General features: G+C 44.2%; 16 protein-coding genes across 16 annotated transcripts; 6 read left to right on the top strand and 10 right to left on the bottom strand.

Annotated features, from left to right (window-relative positions):
• Window positions 1–20: 20 nt before the first annotated feature.
• EHEL_071200 (formin homology 2 domain-containing protein) lies at window positions 21–2,063 on the bottom strand (the record flags this gene model as incomplete). Its single annotated transcript, XM_003887578.1, has 1 exon — window positions 21–2,063. One exon carries the CDS (start codon window positions 2,061–2,063, stop codon window positions 21–23), a length of 2,043 nt encoding a protein of 680 aa, XP_003887627.1.
• Window positions 2,064–2,202: 139 nt separating this feature from the next.
• EHEL_071190 (uncharacterized protein) lies at window positions 2,203–2,544 on the top strand (the record flags this gene model as incomplete). Its single annotated transcript, XM_003887577.1, has 1 exon — window positions 2,203–2,544. The coding sequence occupies one exon, from the start codon at window positions 2,203–2,205 to the stop codon at window positions 2,542–2,544; it is 342 nt and encodes a 113-aa protein (XP_003887626.1).
• A 58-nt stretch (window positions 2,545–2,602) lies between these two features.
• Window positions 2,603–2,980, bottom strand: EHEL_071180 (uncharacterized protein; the record flags this gene model as incomplete). The annotated part of the gene is made up of 1 exon (XM_003887576.1): window positions 2,603–2,980. The coding sequence occupies one exon, from the start codon at window positions 2,978–2,980 to the stop codon at window positions 2,603–2,605; it is 378 nt and encodes a 125-aa protein (XP_003887625.1).
• A 95-nt stretch (window positions 2,981–3,075) lies between these two features.
• EHEL_071170 (alpha tubulin) lies at window positions 3,076–4,401 on the bottom strand (the record flags this gene model as incomplete). The annotated part of the gene is made up of 1 exon (XM_003887575.1): window positions 3,076–4,401. The coding sequence occupies one exon, from the start codon at window positions 4,399–4,401 to the stop codon at window positions 3,076–3,078; it is 1,326 nt and encodes a 441-aa protein (XP_003887624.1).
• A 187-nt stretch (window positions 4,402–4,588) lies between these two features.
• EHEL_071160 (uncharacterized protein) lies at window positions 4,589–5,008 on the bottom strand (the record flags this gene model as incomplete). The annotated part of the gene is made up of 1 exon (XM_003887574.1): window positions 4,589–5,008. The coding sequence occupies one exon, from the start codon at window positions 5,006–5,008 to the stop codon at window positions 4,589–4,591; it is 420 nt and encodes a 139-aa protein (XP_003887623.1).
• Window positions 5,009–5,038: 30 nt separating this feature from the next.
• EHEL_071150 (tRNA-dihydrouridine synthase) lies at window positions 5,039–6,064 on the bottom strand (the record flags this gene model as incomplete). Its single annotated transcript, XM_003887573.1, has 1 exon — window positions 5,039–6,064. One exon carries the CDS (start codon window positions 6,062–6,064, stop codon window positions 5,039–5,041), a length of 1,026 nt encoding a protein of 341 aa, XP_003887622.1.
• Window positions 6,065–6,194: 130 nt separating this feature from the next.
• Window positions 6,195–6,455, top strand: EHEL_071140 (uncharacterized protein; the record flags this gene model as incomplete). Its single annotated transcript, XM_003887572.1, has 1 exon — window positions 6,195–6,455. The coding sequence occupies one exon, from the start codon at window positions 6,195–6,197 to the stop codon at window positions 6,453–6,455; it is 261 nt and encodes an 86-aa protein (XP_003887621.1).
• Window positions 6,456–6,467: 12 nt separating this feature from the next.
• On the bottom strand, window positions 6,468–6,809 carry EHEL_071130 (uncharacterized protein; the record flags this gene model as incomplete). Its single annotated transcript, XM_003887571.1, has 1 exon — window positions 6,468–6,809. One exon carries the CDS (start codon window positions 6,807–6,809, stop codon window positions 6,468–6,470), a length of 342 nt encoding a protein of 113 aa, XP_003887620.1.
• A 23-nt stretch (window positions 6,810–6,832) lies between these two features.
• EHEL_071120 (splicing factor 3a subunit 3) lies at window positions 6,833–7,933 on the bottom strand (the record flags this gene model as incomplete). The annotated part of the gene is made up of 1 exon (XM_003887570.1): window positions 6,833–7,933. The coding sequence occupies one exon, from the start codon at window positions 7,931–7,933 to the stop codon at window positions 6,833–6,835; it is 1,101 nt and encodes a 366-aa protein (XP_003887619.1).
• An 89-nt stretch (window positions 7,934–8,022) lies between these two features.
• Window positions 8,023–10,323, bottom strand: EHEL_071110 (ATP-dependent DNA helicase RecQ; the record flags this gene model as incomplete). Its single annotated transcript, XM_003887569.1, has 1 exon — window positions 8,023–10,323. One exon carries the CDS (start codon window positions 10,321–10,323, stop codon window positions 8,023–8,025), a length of 2,301 nt encoding a protein of 766 aa, XP_003887618.1.
• EHEL_071100 (uncharacterized protein) lies at window positions 10,320–11,630 on the bottom strand (the record flags this gene model as incomplete). Its single annotated transcript, XM_003887568.1, has 1 exon — window positions 10,320–11,630. One exon carries the CDS (start codon window positions 11,628–11,630, stop codon window positions 10,320–10,322), a length of 1,311 nt encoding a protein of 436 aa, XP_003887617.1.
• A 47-nt stretch (window positions 11,631–11,677) lies between these two features.
• Window positions 11,678–11,896, top strand: EHEL_071095 (uncharacterized protein; the record flags this gene model as incomplete). The annotated part of the gene is made up of 1 exon (XM_059743527.1): window positions 11,678–11,896. The coding sequence occupies one exon, from the start codon at window positions 11,678–11,680 to the stop codon at window positions 11,894–11,896; it is 219 nt and encodes a 72-aa protein (XP_059599510.1).
• EHEL_071090 (uncharacterized protein) lies at window positions 11,871–12,419 on the bottom strand (the record flags this gene model as incomplete). The annotated part of the gene is made up of 1 exon (XM_003887567.1): window positions 11,871–12,419. The coding sequence occupies one exon, from the start codon at window positions 12,417–12,419 to the stop codon at window positions 11,871–11,873; it is 549 nt and encodes a 182-aa protein (XP_003887616.1).
• Window positions 12,420–12,651: 232 nt separating this feature from the next.
• EHEL_071080 (uncharacterized protein) lies at window positions 12,652–13,488 on the top strand (the record flags this gene model as incomplete). The annotated part of the gene is made up of 1 exon (XM_003887566.1): window positions 12,652–13,488. The coding sequence occupies one exon, from the start codon at window positions 12,652–12,654 to the stop codon at window positions 13,486–13,488; it is 837 nt and encodes a 278-aa protein (XP_003887615.1).
• Window positions 13,489–13,605: 117 nt separating this feature from the next.
• Window positions 13,606–14,361, top strand: EHEL_071070 (uncharacterized protein; the record flags this gene model as incomplete). The annotated part of the gene is made up of 1 exon (XM_003887565.1): window positions 13,606–14,361. The coding sequence occupies one exon, from the start codon at window positions 13,606–13,608 to the stop codon at window positions 14,359–14,361; it is 756 nt and encodes a 251-aa protein (XP_003887614.1).
• Window positions 14,362–14,432: 71 nt separating this feature from the next.
• On the top strand, window positions 14,433–14,933 carry EHEL_071060 (uncharacterized protein; the record flags this gene model as incomplete). Its single annotated transcript, XM_003887564.1, has 1 exon — window positions 14,433–14,933. One exon carries the CDS (start codon window positions 14,433–14,435, stop codon window positions 14,931–14,933), a length of 501 nt encoding a protein of 166 aa, XP_003887613.1.
• Between the last annotated feature and the right edge of the window lie 7 nt (window positions 14,934–14,940).

Genomic DNA, 14,940 nt, shown 5'->3' with positions numbered 1-14,940 from the left:
TCAAGGGCTTGGCCCTGCCATTATTTCTTTTGTACCTCATGCGACAGCCTGTCTAAAAGAAGTATCATCCAGCTATTGAAGTCGTCGTCAACTTTTTCTCCAAAGTATTCCTTGCAATCTCGATGGAGCTTGCTGACCCTATCATACAATGAGCAGATCTCCTCATACCTTTCTTGGATTTCTTCCATCCTCTCCTGTATTTTGGGAAAAGAAGATCCGCTCGCATTGATATAGTTCTTCTTGAGCTCTTCAATCTCAATGCACAGTGCCTCAAAGTTTATTCCACTGGCATCATACACTACACTTAGATCCTCAAGCAGTAGCTTGCAATCAATCTTCTTCTTCAAAAGCCCCAGCAAACTATTTCCATTGTTCTTTACTTCCAGTATCTTCGGAATAGACTCCATTGTAAATCCCTCTGCATTCCCTAGGAAGCTGCCCCTGTTGAGATAATTTCCTGCCGCCAAAGCAATCCCCAGAAATCTCCTCAACTCTTTGCTTTCCAGAAGCATGGCATAGTATCTCTCGAGAATCCCAAGATTCTTACAGACATTCTGGTTCCTGAACGATATTATGAAGTAGAGATAATAGAGGCACCTTTTCATCATCTCAACCTCTTCAATGCTCTCCTTGAAGAACTCTTCTCCCCTTCCAAACACATGGTCCGTGCTTTGCAATTGTTCTATTTCCTCATCCGTCGGAAAGTAGAAAAGAAGCTGCTTCACAAGGTTTTCATTGAGATCCTCATGCATGTTTAATATTGCAGACTTCAACTCGCAGTTGCTTTCCTTTACCCTTCCCAATGCAATGTTAATCGCATAGTTCTTCTTTTCGGAAAACACACTCGGCTTTTTCTTTTCCATCCCCATGCTCAGTGCCTTTGGCTTTTCTCCCTTCACCTCAAATCCATCAAACTCCTCGGTTCTAAAAATGCTCTCCATCTCTTCCGTCTTTATCCTGCTCCACACGCTGTTTCCTTTCCCCATCTTCGTCCATTTCACCTGGGTGTATCTTTTCGACGGGGCGGTACTTTTTGCAACCTTCTTGATTATCTTCTTTGGACCCTTAGCCTTACTCAACTCCACCTTCTTAACCGCTTCCCTCTTCTTTTCAACTTCTGCTGCACACGCCTCCGTACCCTCCCCCTGGACTTCGGAAATCTTCATCTTCTCTACATCCTCTCTCAACTCCCCAAACACCTTGCTGTCCCCAAATGCAAACGCCTCGAAGATACAGCATGCAACATCGAGAACCCCCTCAGCCTCAGCTAATCTCAGCACCTCATCAATTCGACCCCTCTTCCAATCCCGACGAATGTCAGGTTTAATCTCTTTCACTATACTCTCGAAAACATCTTTATTGACGACCCTGTCTTCCAGCGAGGAAAAATCAGATACAAACAGGATATACTTAACATGCACAGACCTTGGAGATTTGAGAAGTGGCACCAAAAAATTCAGCTCGTCTTCGATTCTTGGAATCCTCTTGGTGTATTCAACAATCTTCGACAGATAGCTGTTGCAAACACACCTGTTAAAGTCTGTGCTGAAAAACAGCTCATCCGCCTTGTTTTCGTTCACCAGAAATTCAAGGATTTTAAAGAAGGATCTCGTTTCATGCACTTTCCCACTAAGAAACCCGTCAAGTAGGAGCCTAAGAAACGGCGGGAAGTGGTTCCCGTACTTCGATAGGATGATATACAAGGTGTCGCAGATAACATCTCCAAACTCCTCATCCATCCTTCTCATGCATCTCACAAGCACATCGTGCCCTCCTTCTCCACTGAAAATCTCATATAGGACCCTGGGCCCTGTCTCGAGAGAAACCGATAGGCTCAGGAGATTGAGCACACTGTTCCTGTCCTTCAGCTTTACCACATACTCCTTGATCTTCTTTTTCCTTTCCTCCAGTGTCTGCATCGACGTGATGGTCCTGATCTTCTTCGATAGATTCAGCTTTGCCGCTAGCTTGTGCTGCTTCTCCTCGTCTATCCCCATTCCCTCCATTATGCTTCGGAACTGTATATTGATGTGCTCTAATGACTTCGACTTCCAGGACTCCATGGGTCCTCGTTTTCGGAATGACTTATTATAGCCCTTTCTGGTTGTGTAATTGGTATAGTCCTCTTATCTACTCATTTATGTTTTCTACTAAATGTTTTGGGAGTAATCACATTTCAGAGATGCACCCTTCCCAATAAACATGAGAAGCCAGGAAGAGCAGAACATGGATGGAAGAAAAGAAGTGGATGTAGACATTGAAGGCAGTGCTGCAGTCGACGGGAAGGAGGTGTCTGACCCTCGCGTTGCAGATGCTGCGTCAGGAGCACCCGAGAAGGAACATGGAGAAAAAGCTAAGGGATATGGTATAAGTGAGTTCAAGGAATACATCACCGAGATTCCCTTTCCCATTAAGGAAAAAACAGGGGTCATGAGACAATTTCTGTCCGGAATCGAGAAGTTGTTTGCCATTATCAAATCATCATTCAGAAAAGCAATCCTGTGGATATCCAAAAAAAACATTAGAGATGAAGAGAAAGTGTGAAAATAAATTCTTTCAAAACGATTGTAAGGATCCATGACTTTATTTTGTGTATAGAAGACTAGAAATAGCATTTAGCAGAAATGCACGCCATTCCGACCAATCCCACTCCTATAGATACTACTAGGATTACCCATGTCCTCCTTAGTCTCCTTGGCCCTTCAATATTCCTTTTGATTTTATCAAGGATCAGCATGCACTCCACAATCTCCTTCCTTGAAATGCACCCTCTCCTTCTTCTAATCATTTCTGACACTTCCTTGCAATATCTCAGCGACTTTATGATTCTTCCAGCAAGCTCCTCCTCCAAAGACGTGAAGGACGCATCCGACGGCATGTCTATATCAGACAGGAAGCTTCCCTCAGAAAATGTGCCTCCCCTCGAAGAATATCTTTGGAGCATTTCCTTGACTTTCTCCACGGTGCTTTCTCTTTCCATTTTCAAGGGATACATTTACTGCCAAGTGGACAAGGTCACGCCCTCCAGGCCTTATGAAAGTTCGCACAAATACTACATCTTTGGATCAAATAAATTTAATACTCATCAATGGGCTCTGAATTCGAGGAGATCCTTTCGTAATCGTCCTCGAGCATGGCAAGATCCTCTCTGGCCTCGCTGAACTCTCCTTCCTCCATACCTTCACCGACATACCAATGCACAAATGCTCGCTTCGAAAACATAAGGTCGAACTTGTTGTTGAGCCTCTTCCATGCTTCAGAAATCGCCGTTGTGTTCGAAAGTGCACACACAGCCCTGGACACCTCTGCCATCGCCTCTCCATCAAGGACAGTGGGCTTTCTACTGTTGATTCCAACCTTGAATCCCGTGGGGCACCACTCAACAAACTGATTGGTCCTCTTTGCCTTGACATTGGCAGTCGCAGTATTCGCGTCTTTTGGATTCACGTCTCCTCTGAATAGAAGGCAGCATGCCATGTACTTCCCCTTGCGAGTGTCGCATCGCACCATTTGGCTTTGCGGCTCGAAACATGCGTTTGTGATCTCCTGCACACTTAGCTTCTCATGTGCTGCCTTCTCCTTCGACAGCATAGGAGAGTATGCAACAAGAGGAAAATGAATTCGAGGGTAGGGAACAAGGTTCGTCTGGAACTCAGTCAGGTCGACATTTAAGGACCCAGGAAACCTGAGAGATGCTGTTATAGACGAAACAACCTGCGCTATTATCCTGTTGATGTCCGTATAATAAGGCCTTTGGATCCCTAGATTTCTACACATGTCATAAATCGCCTCATTGTCAACAAGAAATGAACAGTCAGAATAATCCAACGTCGTGTGGGTCGTAAGAATGCTGTTGTAAGGCTCAACAACTGCAGTTGCTATCTTTGGTGCCGGATAGACACTGAACTCAAGCTTACTCTTCTTTCCAAACTCTGCCGCAAGCCTATCCATCATCAATGATGCAAATCCAGATCCCGTTCCTCCCCCAAAACTGTGATATATCAAAAACCCCTGTAGCCCATCACAGTTGTCTGCCATTCTTCTTATCTGCTCCATCACAGGCTCAATTATCTCCTTTCCAACAGTGTAATGCCCTCGCGCATAGTTATTTGCAGCATCCTCCTTCCCAGAAATAAGCTGCCCAGGGTGATACAGCTCACGATACTTCCCAGTCTTGATGCTCTCAAGCACTCCAGGCTCAAGATCAACCATCAGCGTGCGCGGAACATACGTCCCAACACTTGTCTGAGAGAAAAACGATTCTGCACTCTCGTCGTCCATCCTGTTCTGGTCAAGCCGCCCGTCAGGTAGAATCCCATGCTCCTTACAGTACAACTCCCAGCATGCATTACCTATCTGCACCCCAGCCTGTCCTATGTGCAATGAAATTATTTCTCTCATCTTGTCGGGGTGAACTAGAGCAAAATTTTATATCTGGTCTCCTCCCAGGCAAATAAACCTTAGAACCTAGTGGAAAATCCTCTACAGATTAATGTCTTGCTAGAGCCACATGAGCTCCACACAAAACTAGCTGCAGGCTTAGAATAAGATATCAGATCAAGGCTTTTTAATAACAAACCGTACCCTCCTACATTCTTTTTTCTTTTGTAAGGTTTTCAAGCTTATTTCTGAGCATTGCATACGTCATCATGATCTCATCAAGAAACTCTCTACTTTCCTCATTCTTCTTGTACAGCATCACTTCCTCATTAAGCTCCTCTAATGCCTTCTTCAGGCTCTCATGCAGATACCGAAAATCCACCTCATCCTTGTTGAGATTCCACATTCTCTTCAGCTTCTCTGCACTCTCTACAAGAAGCTTAAAATTTTTCTGCAGGTTCCTTGTCTGTAAATCTTGTGTCTGTGAATATAAAAGATTAAACTTGGTCGGCTTCAGCATTTCCATGGACAAATATTGCTGATGGGAGCTTCTGTATATGTTGATAAGCTTCTGCTTTATCTGCTGTGGAAGCTCGTTGAATCTTGTTTCCTTGGTGATGGATTCCATTGGTAATGGGCCATTTTTCTTCCACTTATATCACTCAAAATGTTTCATTATCAGCGGGTATACCTCAGAGGGTCTCGTCTGCTGGGAAAGTATCAAGTTAAGCTTCCTTCTATACTCTTTGCAGCCTCTTTTCCCCTTCATAAGATTCATTATTGGCAAAATATGAACAGACCTCAGCCGGGTAGAGGGTGCAAGCCCTTCAAAGTATTGCTTGACAACGGAGCGTATCTTTTGTGCTCTTTTACTCTCATGGTCTCCGTTGCACTCACCTCCTCTTGTATCAGCATCCAGAATGCATTCCTCTTCGCCACCGTACTGTCTAGACAGCCGCTGGTCAATATCCCAGAAGACAAAGACATTTCTGATCGCCTCCCTCCCTATCATCGCCCCGTCTAGACCATCTATCTTATCCAAATTGTCTCCGCCGATAGATCCATTAAGGACAATCTTAAGCTCCGGATAAAGCTTCTTGATCTCATACACGCTACCGTAATCCAGAGGTGGCAGCTTTCTGTTCTGCTCAGGGGAGAGCCCCTCTAGCCAACACTTACGCGCATGGATATAAAACGTCCTGTTGGGCGTGTTCTCCTTGATGTAGCTTACAAATTCCTTCAGAAAGTCCATCCCATCGTGGTCGTCAACACCCGTCCGGATCTTAAGGCTTAGAATCACTCCAGTCTCCTCATATACCCTGTTAATTATCTCGGAAACCAGCCTCCTATCAAGCATAAGAACTGCCCCAAAGCTTCCCTTCTTCACCCTCGAGCTAGGGCAGCCACAGTTAAGATTGAACATCTTATATCCGAAGCCTTGGAGAATCCTCACCGCCTCCACTATCTGCATTGCATCACTCCCCCCTATTTGTACAACTGTATTATCATCGTATTCTCCAAGCTTTTCTTTCAGCTTGTCCCGAGGAATATGAATTACTGTGTTCGACACAATCATCTCCGTAAATAGAACAGTCGTCTCCGACGTCAGTCTGATGAACCTTCGGAAGTGAGGCGTAGTGACATCCATCATCGGTGCTAGGCTTATTTCAATCTTCTTCTCCATGGGTGAACTTTCAGAGCCAATCATATCTTCCTGCTCTACTTCTCCATGCTGCTCCATGCTATATTGAGAAAGGTATCCATAAAGATGTTCCCTCCAAAAAACAGATAAATAGTGTCTAGGATTCTGTTCTATGAAAGAGCCCAGGATATGGAGCGCAAAGAAAGGCCTTAAGAAGGTGAACTCCGTGGACATACTGGTCAGGAGAAAAGCAGACAAGCCGCTGAAGAGGAGCAGATCCCTCAAGATCAAGAAGGCCATATCGACCCCAAAGAAAGTGGAAACACCTAAGAAAAACGTTAAGATTCTGTCTCCTGACAGCCGCATAGAAATCATGGGAAGCCCAGAGTCCAAAAGATACAATTCTACAAGAAAAATAGACTTCAATAATTAAACCACATTATTCTCAAGCTTGCATGATCTCATCTATGTACCAAACAGGATCGTCTTGAAGAACAAACAAAAATAGCGACATTCCTGCTGCATTCAATAACCTAAACATTTTGTATATTTCTCCATTCACTATCAGTGTCGAAGGACTCAGTATCGCTATGTCCTTCCTCTTCCAAGCCAGACCTTTCAGTGTCTCCAGTAGATCACCTTCGTTTGTGCATGTAATGCTCCCCTCCATCCTTATCCCATATGTCTGTATCACAGTCACTCCACAAAGCCTTTTCAGCAGTGTCCTATCTCTATATCTTATCTGATAGATCTTTCCAAAGGTTGCTCGCTCTTCAAGCCTTATCATAAAGGGTCACCTCAAAACAAGTCCTAGATGAGGTTGTTTCTTCTCAGATCCTCATATGTTCTCTTATCAAATACGTTTCCGTCCTCATCCTCAAATTCCTCCGTAAAGCTCTCTGATTCTTCCATTCTATCCTTCATCTTCATGAGAATTCCAACTCTTGTGATTCCCTTCAATACAGGAGAATACTTGATTCCATACTTGGAGACACCTCTTCCATGGATATCTTCCCCAAAGTGCCTATCAAAACTGCTGCGCCCATATCCAGAGTACCCACAAATATCACATTCAAACAATATATCCAGCTCCCTTTTCTTGTACAACCATTTCGGAACATCGTTTCTTATATCTTTCTCCCTCCCGGAAAACCTAGAAATGCTGTGCCTTCTTTCTCTGTCCAGGATTTCAAGTGCTTTCACAACCAGCCCTTCAGCCTTCAAAACAGGCATGCTACAAAGTAGAATCTCCTCCTTCTCTTTCTTGCAATGTTTCTTCCCCTTCAGGTGGTGCACAAACACATTTCTAGAAATCTCCCTCGAACATGCAATACAGTATACTTTTGGAAACACTCCTTCCATATAGCCTTTCTCACAAAAACTATGTGCTTCCGCCCTTTCAATGATGGATGGTGCAGAGGCAATAAATTTCCTGAATTCCCCAAGATACTTGATCTTGATCACTCCACTCAAGTATTCGTTCAACTCATTTAGATACTCTATATACCTGAATCTGGACTTGTCCACATTGAACTTGTGGATACTCTTCAAGAACTTCTTGTAATTATTGCATAGATGAACATCCATGTATTTCTTGAAGATCCCCTCCAGCTCCAGTCTAGCCCCATAGAACTTTGAGTCTTTGAATACACTCTCCACCTCTCTGTGTGCCTTTGTTTCGTAGTATTTGAAGTCCTTAAGCCTCTCTATCTCTCTTCCGAGTTTTCCCTCAATATTTAAAACTCCAAGTCTCTTATACTTCTTGTACTTCCTCTTTAAAATGCCTCTGATGTATCTTATAGCCATCCTATCCTTCCTGCTTGTAGGCCTCCTAATCTCGGCCATCCAGTTGCATATTTTCTCCATATTCTCCAGTATTCTGATCTGTCTCCGAACAACATATTCGTGCATGTCCTTAGATATTCCAAAATTTGTCATTCTTTTCTATTTTCACACCCATCAGCACTCTGTGCCATACATAACATTAGAAACAAGAAACATCATCTTTTAATCTTTTTCGTAGTCTTCCTACTTCCCACCCCCTTTGCGGCATCTTTTCTCTTCCTATCCCGAGGCGTCTTGCTAGCCTCTTCCTCCTCCTCGTCTAGCTCAAGCCTCTCAATCCGCGTCCTCCTGGCCACAAGATAAGACCACGAAAACCTCCTTTCCATAAACTCTATTTTTTCTTGGATGTATCCCTGACTTATGAGACTTCGAAGAATCCTCTCTATGGCCGTCTTCTTCAGATACTTCCCCTTCCCATAGTACTCACTTTCAGAATACTCTCTGCTCTTTTTATTCGACAATCCCTTGTACACATCCACAGCCTGGCACAGTGTAATCCGATTGCTCGTATAGACAAGAAGAATCAAATCGCGTGCCTCCTTGCTATAGTCCTTTTTGACAATGGCCTCTCTTCTACAATTGTCACACGTCTTTTTACACATCTGAGGATCAAACTTCTCTCCAAAATGCGCTAGTACCTGCATCCTTCTACAATCAGTCTTATTCTCGCAGAACTGGATAACAGCCTCCAGATCCTCTCTTTGCCTTTGCTTCTGCTCATATCCTCCATCCCCCTTCTCAATCATGAAGCTGATCTTCTTCTTGTCTCCATACGTATAGAATAGTACACACACACTCTCTAGGCCATCTCTTCCTGCCCTCCCAGTCTCCTGGTAATACCCCTCAAGCGACTTTGGTATACAATAGTGGATGACAAATCTCACGTCCTTCTTGTCAATCCCCATCCCAAATGCTATCGTGGCAACAATCACCTTAAACTCTCCTTTGTTCCACTTCTCTTGAACGCTGTTTCTCTCGTTCTTACTGAGGCCTGCGTGGTAAAACGCAGTCTTCATGTACTTTTTCAATCTGTCGCTGATCATTTCGCATTCCTTCTTTGACGTGCAATATATTATTCCACAGCAATCAGGAAAGTGTGTCTGAACAAAACTCACAATATCTAGCTCAACAGTGCTTGTCTTCGCCCTCACCTCGTATCTCAGGTTGCTCCTGTTAAAGCTCATCTTAAATGTCTCACATCCCCGGATCCCAAGATTCTCTAGAATGTCAAGCTCAACCTTCTTTGTTGCAGTGGCAGTTAATGCTATGATCGGTACAGAAGGATATCTCGCCCTTATGCTTCCAAGCTCCTTGTAGTCAGGCCGGAAGTCGTGTCCCCACTGGCTAACACAATGTGCCTCATCTATCACAAATCTTTTCAATCTTCCCCTTCTCACCAGCCCAGACACCACGTCGTGGAAGTGCCCACTCTTTGCAATGAGCTCGGGTGTCACATAGAATATCTTGCATATCAACTCTTCGCTTCCCAAAACCTCAAAAACAAGGCTTCTTTCCGTCCTACTTAGATTAGAGTTGATAGGAAGCGCGAGGATGTCTTTCTCTAGCAGATTCCGAATCTGGTCCTGCACAAGCGAAAGAAGAGGGCTTACAACAATGGTAATCCCCTCATACACAAGAGCCGGCAGCTGGTAGCAGATACTCTTCCCTCCTCCAGTAGGCATCAGCACAAACACATCCTTTCCAGACAGGCATGCCTGTATAACCTCCCTCTGGTTCATTCTGAACTCTTTCATCTTGAAAACCTCACGAAGATAGAACTCCTCTATAGACCTTGGCTCGTCAGATTCACAGGATGACAAGGAAGACTCTTCCAGAATGTGCACCGGAAATGAATCATCCACATCTCCTTTGTCTTCCATAGATGACCTGAGAAACGTTGTTCTGATACAGTCATTGTTAAGGCTGCATGAGTCAGAAAACTTCTCCACTATCCCTTTCTTCTCCTCCTCTAATGATAGTATTTCAATATCACTGGAATACTCTATCTCCCCACCAGAAACAACACTGATGTCGGAAACACCTTCTCCAAGCGATGAGTAGTACTCATAATCCACAGCACTCTTCTCACTCCTTGCCCCCTCACCTATGCCCTTGCTTCCAAGCATGCTCCTCAAACATGCATCTGCCTTTCTCAGGACAGACCCTTCGTCCGTTCCTTTCAACTCTAGTTTTCCTAGGTTCTTCTTCAGCCCATTCCCAGAGGACGTGTCATCTTCCGCATTCCTTTCCCACAGAGGCGATTCAATGTCCATCCTGTCTATAAACTCTACATCACTGTCAGAATCCGCCCCTCTTTCAATTCTTGTGCTACCTCTTACATCAGAATTGCTTGTTATCTCGCTAAACTCCCAGGAAAACTCGTTGATCTCTCGGTCCTCTAGAACAGCATTAATAAAAAACTCATCAGACTCCATTTCATACTTCCCACCGTTCATCTAATAAATTCCTCTCTAGTCAATCCCAGGGCAAACTTTTCTTCAATCAAATCCTCCTCCATCCTTCGAGCCTTCCACTTATTCCTCTGGCTTTCCATATTGTACCTCTCAACCAGAGCCACATTTCCAAACTCTCCCTCATGCTCACGCATGCATAGACTGAAAAGATAAAGACAGTTCTTCCTTAGTAGTATTTTGCATATCTCCTCAATCATCCCACTTCCCCTGTAGTGCTCAATAATCTCCTCTATCTCATACTCTCTCTCCTCCTCTATGCACATCTTGATATACCTCTCCATCTCCTCCGGAAAGTATATTATTACAAGTTTCAAAGCATCCAGGCTCGATATCCTCTCTATCCACGGCCTTAGCTTTCCTTTTCCCTCATCGTCCACCTTCCTATACAGCCTACAAATAACCATCTCCTTCTCCCTGCTCATTCCAGACTCTAACAGCCACCTGACCATCCATTCTCCTCTGTCGGTAAACACAAACAGCTTGAAGAGATACTCCTCAATCCTTTCCATCACTCTCGAGTCTATCTCAATGTCTGTAAACAATCGAAGTGTCAGATACAGATCAGATATATCCACCCAAGAAGACAGCCCAAGCAGCTTGCATCCATCCGTCCCATAGATACCTTTAAAACACGGTTTCGAGCAGATGTACCCACCATACTCCACATACACAGTACTGGAAGTCACAGCTATCATAGCCATCTCATCTCCCATTGTCTTACTCCATACCTTTGTAGGACTCAGAATCTCGGCATACTTCCTTACAAGGATGTCTTGCACTTTTAGAACCGCTTTTCCATTCTCCCTATATATCTTCTTCCCAAGCTCAATCGCCTCTTCATTCTTTAGTAAGTAGGTATTCCTGCTCAGATACTCCCTACCATCCTTCGACTCCAGACTCCATATCCACGCCTTGTCTTTTGAAAATCCTCCATCTAGGAATCCGGGCAGAGATCCCGAGGGAAGACAGCATCTTCTCCCATCTCTTTCCATGTACACACACTTGTTTCTCTCAGTTATGGATCCATTACAAAAGCATGAGGGCACGCTCGGAAGCTCATAAACCTTAAGTCTGTCCTCCACCATAAACAGTCTGTTTCCATGGATATGCCCGGGGGCACCAACCTCCACAACCCTGCGTCCTTCATACCACAAAAACCCTTCTCTCAGTACAAAGAGTGACTTCTCCTCCTTCTCAAGATCAAAGCAGTAGTCTTCCCTCAATATGTCCTTCAGCATCCTTCCCGCATACTTGTCTTTATCGAATGCATATTCCTCTATGCATTTCATCCCTAGCCCTTCTGTCTGTTAACCTAAATCTGCCTTCATCCCTTGGGATGGCTAGGAAACAACCAAGGAGAAAACTATCAGAAATAACAAACATACAGACAATAAGAACACTTAAGAAGTGCGACGAGCCAGAAGTGTGCATCATCCATCCAGAAGAGTCCATTGCCGACCTGGATGTTGTTGACATTCCATTGGAAGACGGAGTATTTGGAGATTATCAGGTAGAATGTCCAAGGGAGTTTAATCTATACAGCTCTCATTTCTAGACTCGTCCCAGTTGTCAAGGGTTTTCGATATGCTCTCCAGCTCTTCTTCAATCGCCATTAAACTTTGCTCGTCATCTGGAAATGGCATCACACATATTCGAATGGCCTTTTTTCTTTTCAGGCAATTCCATGCACACATCCCTTCCCGGATAATACCTGCATTTTCTTTCTTGCCCAATCTGTACACATGCTGATTGATGCACTCCACATCTTCCAGGCTCATCTCAACATCGATATATCCCCGCTGACTTTTAAACACCTCGTAAAGAACACATATGTTGACCATTGCCTCTGGAATGTGCTTGGAAGAGAGGAACTTTAAGACTTCGCGCGTTATTTGCTTGTATACGGTTCTTATAAACACAACCTGTTGCTCTGGATTCTTGTATATTCCAAAGAGGCTTTCGAAGTTATATTCGTCGAGCCTGGAGATGTCCCCGGACGCCATGATTGTTGCTCTTATGTTTTGGAGATCCTCTTTGATATCTTCTAGAAGGACTTCGTCCTTCTCTTTCACCGGCATGCTTGGGACAAAAATGTCATATGTAAAAGTTTTAGGCTCCTGAGGGCATCACTAGCCGCTTATGGCTCCTATCTGTTGTACCAGGCACCCAATGCCCAAGACATGTCCTGTTGGAGATTCCTCCCGGTGACAGGCGGCGTTAGGTCTGGAACAAGGTTTCTAGTCATCTGAGTGATACAGACAGGTTGTAGTTTCAGGGATTTGGTACAAAAGAAAAGACGGGAATGGGAACATGGAACTGGGTTTGATCTTGATATTCATGTCAACGTTTGTGGGTGCAAAGGACAGGGAGCTGGAAGAATTTGTCGAGAGGGATATCAAGGTCTTTTTTTCATCTTATCCTGCACAGGTTCTCGGGCTAGAGGAGGAAAGCGGGATCCTGGTATCCCATAGCAAGTATGTGAATCCAAGCAAATACAAGTTTATTACAAGAGCAAGGATAGTAAAGTCTGGAGGCAAATACATTATGATATTTGGAGAGAACAACGTCTGCAAGGACGGGAATTCCGTGATCAAGTGTAAGGAGGAAAGGCCCTGGGACATAGATCGAAAGGAGTTCGGCTACACAATCTCCTCTGGAAACAAATGCATTACAAAGGGACCTGATGAAACCATCGAGATGAAGGCCTGTGTCAATACTGAGGATCAGATATTCAACTTCAAGCTTGCCGATATCGGGGGGTGTGGAAGTCTCGAGTCTCTGGCAGGGAATGGATCCCCCAAAAATACAACTACCAACGTGAATATATTCCATCCCGATCATGAGCACTTACCGTCTATAAAGATAAAATCAAGGGGAAACGTGAGTAAGAACATCATTCTTCCTACCAATGGGATCGAGAGTAGAGATGAATGCTCCTCCTATGAAGAAGACATGGGCGGCCATATAATTGAGGAGGTGGATCGTCCGCTATATGAGGATGTTGTTCCCGAAAGAAGGGTGGTTGTTAAACGCCTGCAGAAGAAAAGACACTATCCTAGGAGAAGGAGAACCTACGTTGAGCATCACCACAGGCCCCATCATTATGGAAACAGAGGCTTCTTTGGAAGAGAGCCCATAGTTTTCTAGATAAGATTTTGGATTAAATGTGTTTATCCTAACATTAGGCTATGTGATTATCTCATAAAACACTTTTTAACTATGTATCACAATAATCTTAAATAGTGTCAGAATACACCAAAGCCCATGATTATGGCGCTCTGGGCAGGAGTGGTTCTCCCGTATCCTCTCTATCTTGACTCGTTTACTAACAAGCCCATCAGAATCCTGGCTGTGCAAGACAAAAACCTTCTTGCCTCTGAGTTTGTAAAAGACTTTGGATCAAATCCATTCAGGGTTATCAACATACTTAATCCGCACAACGGATACAATACAAAGTCGCAGATGAATAGAGATGGGTCTGTCTTCAAGGTAAGGATAGGAGAGTCCTGGCTTTGCAGAAATGGATGGGATCTTTCGAAGTGTGGGGGCGAAGTAGATTTCTGGGAAATAACCAAGGGTGTAGACGGCTACACCATATCACAGAAAGGATACTGTCTGAGTACCAATGGAAAGGGTAGGCTTGTATTGGAAAGATGCAACGGAAGAAGCAGGAGCCATCTCTTTACTTTTGAGGATATGGAGATTGAGAGCTGCCTGGATTCGGTTGACCTGGATGGGAAGCCAAGGACACAGGCAGAGATGGTCAAGCAGCTCAAGCTCAAGAAGAAGCTTGACGATTTGAAAAAGAAGGACAAGGCAAAAGCAGAGAAGATTAAAAAGAAACAGGAGGAAAAGAATAGCTTTAAGAAGTATGCAAAGAACAACCTCCCTGACCTCAAAGGAAAAGACGACATGAAAGATGTACTTGGAAAGCTATGGAATTTTGACTGGAGAAGGCCAAGCTTCTGGCATCCCTCCTTTCATTGGTTTGAATTTCCGTTCTGCAAGAAGCTGTGGTAGATACCTGTCCATCGGCTGAGGCTAGAGTGTGGCTTATAAATATTGGGAAGTTCTGAAACAAATAAAAAGGTATGGTAGTCCTATTTTTCCTTTTATTGTCCAAGGTGCTGGGACACATAAAGATTCCTGTAGAAATCAAGCTGTCTCTCAAGCCGGACATAAGCTTGAGTGTCGAGGGGATTCACCTGACCAACACAACCATTGAGAAAAAGGGAGAAAGATATGCAATAACAATAGGAAACTCGTATTTATCTGGAAACGGCACTTTGAACATCAGCAAAGACGAGTTCTATTGGGATGCATATGATAGGGAGCTCGGGACAATCATATATTCCGAAGACCAGTGCCTGACGTATACAAGAGGTGGCCTGGGGATGCTTCCATGCCTAGACCCCTCGGACTTCAGAAGCGCATCACAACTGTTTCAAGTCGATCCCATAGCCAGAATGCCCAAGGGTGCAAGTGCAATACACACAAAAATGAACCTGGTTGGAAAAGTGGACAGGCTTGTAGAGCCTCTGAATAGAAGAATAGCAGATATGGTCGATAGGATGGATTCATTTGAAATGTGAAACAGGC

Source organism: Encephalitozoon hellem, chromosome VII (assembly GCF_000277815.2).
Source record: "Encephalitozoon hellem ATCC 50504 chromosome VII, complete sequence".
Classification (NCBI taxonomy): Eukaryota; Fungi; Microsporidia; family Unikaryonidae; genus Encephalitozoon; species Encephalitozoon hellem.
Note: the sequence above shows the minus strand (reverse complement) of the source record. Positions and strands in the feature narration are given on the sequence as shown.